Below are 5,473 nucleotides of genomic sequence, written 5' to 3'. Positions count from 1 at the left end.
GAGGCGGGGCGGCGGCAGTGGGGATCGAGGCAGCGGGAGGAGGGGCCGGAGGTGGCTTGGGGCGGCGGCGTGGCGTGGTTTGATGTCGGGAGGCGGCGGCGGTGCGGACGGCGGCCGGGAGGAAGGGGAATGGGGGGAGAGAAATGAAATGCAAGGCGGTTAGCGGTTGGCGCGCGGCTGCCATTTTTACATCTCTAGGCGAGGTGTCGTATTTTACATATTCGGGAAACAGAGATGTGATTTTTTTTCACCTGCAATTTCTATTGGAGAAGTGTTTTTGGACTTTGAAGATATAGAAGTCAGGTATTTTTCGTCTACATATTTTATTAGAGATGCTCTGTTGCATTATTATTCAGGAAAGACGGATGGCTATCTCGGTGGGGAGAGCACGTCGTTAGTCAGGGGAAAAGAAGTACAAGTGTTGACTTTCATAAGTAGTCAGGTACGTGCTTCCATCAAGTGGCACATGTTCGTCCGGCGAGACAGCATTGCAAATTATTCCATATCTCCGGTGAGAGCCGTGAGACCTACAAGAATGAAGCCATCAACTGAATCTGCCTCCTGTGAGCCTGGGACGCAATGAAACACAACAACCAGGCCGTCCGGAGGGCAGCTTCCACCAGCGGGCTGCTCCTCATCCTCCTGCTCGTCGCCTTCACGGCGTCCAACTACTCGTCGCCCTACACCGAGCAGTTGCTCGTCGGCGTGTCCGCCACCCCGGCCTACTCCTCTGCCACGACGGGATCCCGCGCGAGCGATGGCAACGCCGGACTGGCGTGCGACGTGGCGAGGGGCGAATGGGTGCCCGACCCGGTCGCGCCCTACTACACCAACGCGACGTGCCCGCTGATCGACGCCCGGCAGGACTGCATGATGTACGGCAAGCCCGGGATCGAGTCCATCATCCGGTGGCGGTGGCAGCCCCACGGCTGCGACCTCCCCCGCTTCGACGCGGCGGCCTTCCTCCGCCTCGTCCGCGGCAAGTCCATGGCCTTCGTCGGGGACTCCGTCGCGCGCAACCACATGCAGTCGCTCATGTGCCTGCTCGCCGAGGTACATGCCCACTTCCACTAGATCGATCACCGTTGCGTTGCCATCTTGAGCTCGCTCGATCGCGTGTGTTGATTTCTCGGTTACCGCCCGGCGCGCGCATGTGCATGCAGGTGGAGCACCCGAGGGAGATCGAGCCCAAGGACTGCGTGCACTGCACGCGCAAGTACCATTACCGGGAGCACGACTTCACGGTGTGCGTGTTCTGGACGCCGTTCCTGGTGCGGTGGAACGTGACGCACGCCGGCGGGCAGAAGTTCATGGACCCGCAGAACTTGTACCTGGACGAGCCGGACCCGGAGTGGAGCCGCGACGTCGCCGGCTACGACTACGTCGTCCTCAACGGCGCCAAGTGGTTCACCCGCCCCACCGTGCTCTACGAGGGCGGCCGCCTCCTCGGCTGCGCCAACGTCGACAGCTGCGAGGCCAAGCACAACGCCACCGCCGTGGCCCCGCACTACGCGGTGCGCGCGTCGTTCCGGACCGCGCTCCGGGCGCTCGCCGGGTTCCGCGGCCGGGTGGTCGTCCGGACGGTGGCGCCCCCGCACTACGAGAACGGGAAGTGGGACGACGGAGGAAACTGCCTGAGGACGGGGCCCATGCGGAGCAACGAGACCAGCCTACCGGAGACCGAGGCTGCGTTTCACGTCGCGCAGGTGGAGGAGTTCCGGGCCGCGTCGGCGGTGGCGGCCTCGGAGGGGCGGTTCGTGCTGATGGACGTGAGCGAGATGATGCAGATGAGGGGCGACGCGCACCCCGGACAGTACGGGCACTGGCCGCACGAGAAGGTCGGCTTCGGCATCGACTGCGTGCACTGGTGCTTGCCCGGCCCCGTCGACGCTTGGAGCGAGGTGCTGCTCCATTTGCTGACATGATTGGCATCCTGCTAATTTTTCTTCGTCCTAATTGTAGTTGCACAAACGGAATGGATTTGGATGCAGCGTGTTACAATGCACATGCATGTGTTTTATGTAGTGTTAGGGCATCTCCACCCCTAAACGGACACGGAATCCGTCCGTAGATTGATCACATCAGTATGTGGACACTGATGCGGGAGCCCGGTCATCAATCAAGGCCGCTTACATTTGAAACCATATTTCAACAAAATGGACAAATTATATGCAAACCGGAAGATTTTCATCTACACTGAAGCACTTTCATTACATGTTCGACATATTTTATATTAAACAAAAGCGACAAAACCTAGTCTACACTACAGGAAAATCCCGGTTTCCCGTGTGTTGGCATATAAGCCGTGTGCTTTTTTTCGGGCACCCGGCTTATGCTTCTCCAAGCCGAGTCTGGAGAAAAAAACACCCGGTAAATAAGAGGAACTCGGCTTATGGTCATCTATGAACCGAGTACCGCAGAAAAGCTCACGGCTTATATGAAACACACGGTATCTACGTGAAAAGGCACCCAGCTTACAACACACACTCGGCAAAGACATCTGCCACGTGTCTGCAATGGCAGTGGTTGACGGCGCCGTCACGGAGCAACCTATAAGCCGTGTGTCTGGAGCAAGCACTCGGCTTATATGACATATAAGCTGTGTGCCCGAATAAGGCACTCGGCTTCTAGGACATATAAGCCGTATGCCCGATGAAAGCACTAGGCTAACATATTTATGGATTTTTTGCACCACGTAACATTTGTGCGAAATTAGTTTAAGATGGTTTTCATTGCATTTATATTTACTACTTAATTAGTATTATTATTCTAACCTATTGTCTGTCGACTAGTTTTCATGGGTCTTATTTGTAAAATTCTTAATTTAACGCCACTTTAATATTTTCATGACTCTTTCGACACCCTAGCATACCCGCCAGCACACTACTGGACGTCTAAGAGGCCCCAGCGTAAGATTTGGCGGATTTGGCGGCATGGCTAGCCCCCGGAAGCCGCAGGTCACAATCATAGACACGCGAAGATCAATCCGCATAGAGGGAATTGTTCATATACTTCTGCATCACCAAAAATTATGAAAAAATACCATACATCCTATATCACATGTGCCCACGCCGTGTAAGAAAATCATGATTTTATCGTGCTCTGAGTGTTCAATAATATTCACGCCGCACCGTTACCGCAGAACGATTATTATACCATGTCATCGCTGTCTGTGAGGGGGGCCACACCCGGAGTCGTGTGCTCCCTCCTCAAACATGCCACCAAAACAACTTATGGCATGTATGAGGGCCCCGCGCGATGCTCCGGTGGCATTGCTACCCCCCAAGGCACCCGTCCTGCCAAACCCTGGAGCGGTTGACCAGGAGAACTAACCCTTTGACTTTCGTCGGACTGGCTTTGACTAATGGACCTCTCCACCCGGTTGTGGTAGGTCAGCTCATAGGAACACTTTGGAACAAGGTCCGGGCCGAACCCACTGCAAGATTCCCTCAGTGTCGACCCAACACGGTCGTTTCCCCCCTCCAGGTGCCGGCGGCGGCGCCGTCCGTGAAGGGGTCACACTCCGAAGACGCGTGCCGGGTGTTGGCACCCACCACCACACTTCTAGACCTGTAAGAGGCCTCGTCGCAAGATTTGGAGGCTTGGCTAGCCCCCGAAGGCCGCCAGTCACAATCATAGACACACAAAAGCAACCCGCGTAGAGGGAAGTGTTCAGATATTTCTGCATCACCAAAAATTATGAAAAATTACCATACATCCTATATCACATGTTCCCACGCCGTGTAAGAAAATCATGATTTTATCGCGCTCAAAGTATTCAATAATATTCACGCCGCACCGTTACCGCAGAACGTTTACTATACCGTGTCATCGTCTTCCGTGAGGGGGGCCACACCCCGGAGCCGCGTGCTATCTCTTCAGACATGCCACCACACCTTAAGGCATGTATGAGGGCCCCGCGTGATGCTCCGGTGGCATTGCTACCCCCAAGGCCCCCGTCCTGCCAAACCCTACAGGAGTTGACTAGGAGATCTAACCCTTTGACTTTCACCAGACGGGCTTTGACCAACGGACCTCTCCACCCGGTTGTGGTAGGTCAGCTCATAGGAACACTTCGGAACAAGGTCCGGGCCAAACCCACCGCAAGATTCCCTCAGTGTCGACCCGACGCGGCCGTTACCCCCCTCCAGGTGCCGGCGGCGGTGCCGTCCGTGAAGGGGGTCACACTCCGCAGACGCGTGCCGGGTGTTGGCACCCGCCACCACACTTCTAGACCTGTAAGAGGCCTCGTCGCAAGATTTGGCGGCTTGGCTAGCCCCCGAAGGCCGCCGGCCACAATCATAGACACACAAAAGCAACCCGCGTAGAGGGAAGTGTTCAGATATTTCTGCATCACCAAAAATTATGAAAAATTACCATACGTCCTATATCACATGTTCCCCCGCCGTGTAAGAAAATCATGATTTTATCGCGCTCAAAGTATTCAATAATATTCACGCCGCACCGTTACCGCAGAACGTTTACTATACCGTGTCATCATATTCCGTGAGGGGGGCCACACCCCGGAGCCGCGTGCTATCTCTTCAGACATGCCAACACACCTTAAGGCATGTATGAGGGCCCCGCGTGATGCTCCGGTGGCATTGCTACCCCCCAAGGCCCCCGTCCTGCCAAACCCTGCAGGAGTTGACTAGGAGATCTAACCCTTTGACTTTCACCAGACGGGCTTTGACCAACGGACCTCTCCACCCGGTTGTGGTAGGTCAGCTCATAGGAACACTTCGGAACAAGGTCCGGGCCAAACCCATCGCAAGATTCCCTCAGTGTCGACCCGACGCGGCCGTTACCCCCCTCCAGGTGCCGGCGGCGGCGCCGTCCGTGAAGGGGGCCACACTCCGCAGACGCGTGCCGGGTGTTGGCACCCGCCACCACACTTCTAGACCTGTAAAAGGCCCCGACGCAAGATTTGGCGGCTTGGCCAGCCCCCGAAGGCCGCCGGCCACAATCGTAAGCACGCAAGAGCAATCCGCGTAGAGGGAAGTGTTTAGATACTTCTGCATCACCAGAAATTATGAAAAATTACCATTCGTACTATATCACATGTGCCCACGCGGTGTAAGAAAATCATGATTTTATCGCGCTCAAAGTATTCAATAATATTCACGCCGCACCGTTGCCGCATAACGTTTACTATACCGTGTCATCATCGTCCGTGAGGGGGGCCACACCCCGGAGTCGCGTGCTGTCTCTTCATACATGCCACCACACCTTAAGGCATGTATGAGGGCCCCGCGCGATGCTCCGGTGGCATTGCTACCCCCCAAGGCCCACGTCCCGCCAAACCCTGCTGCAGTTGACCAGGAGATCTAACCCTTTGAGTTTCGTCGGACGGGCTTTGACCAACGGACCTCTCCACCCGGTTGTGGTAGGTCAGCTCATAGGAAAACTTCGGAACAAGGTCCGGGCCAAACCCACCACAAGATTCCCTCCGTGTCGACCCGACGCGGCCGTT

General features: G+C 56.0%; 1 protein-coding gene across 1 annotated transcript; it reads left to right on the top strand.

Moving 5' to 3' along the window:
- Positions 1–481: 481 nt before the first annotated feature.
- On the top strand, positions 482–2,177 carry LOC125512484 (protein trichome birefringence-like 20). The gene is made up of 2 exons (XM_048677576.2): positions 482–1,053; positions 1,164–2,177. Exons 1-2 carry the CDS (start codon positions 580–582, stop codon positions 1,923–1,925), a joined length of 1,236 nt encoding a protein of 411 aa, XP_048533533.1. The 5' UTR covers positions 482–579; the 3' UTR covers positions 1,926–2,177.
- Positions 2,178–5,473: the final 3,296 nt, after the last annotated feature.

The sequence above is a fragment of the Triticum urartu genome, chromosome 6A (assembly GCF_056163025.1).
Source record: "Triticum urartu cultivar PI428250 chromosome 6A, HENAU_Tu73, whole genome shotgun sequence".
Classification (NCBI taxonomy): domain Eukaryota; kingdom Viridiplantae; phylum Streptophyta; class Magnoliopsida; order Poales; family Poaceae; genus Triticum; species Triticum urartu.
This window is presented reverse-complemented; position numbering and strand designations above follow the sequence as displayed.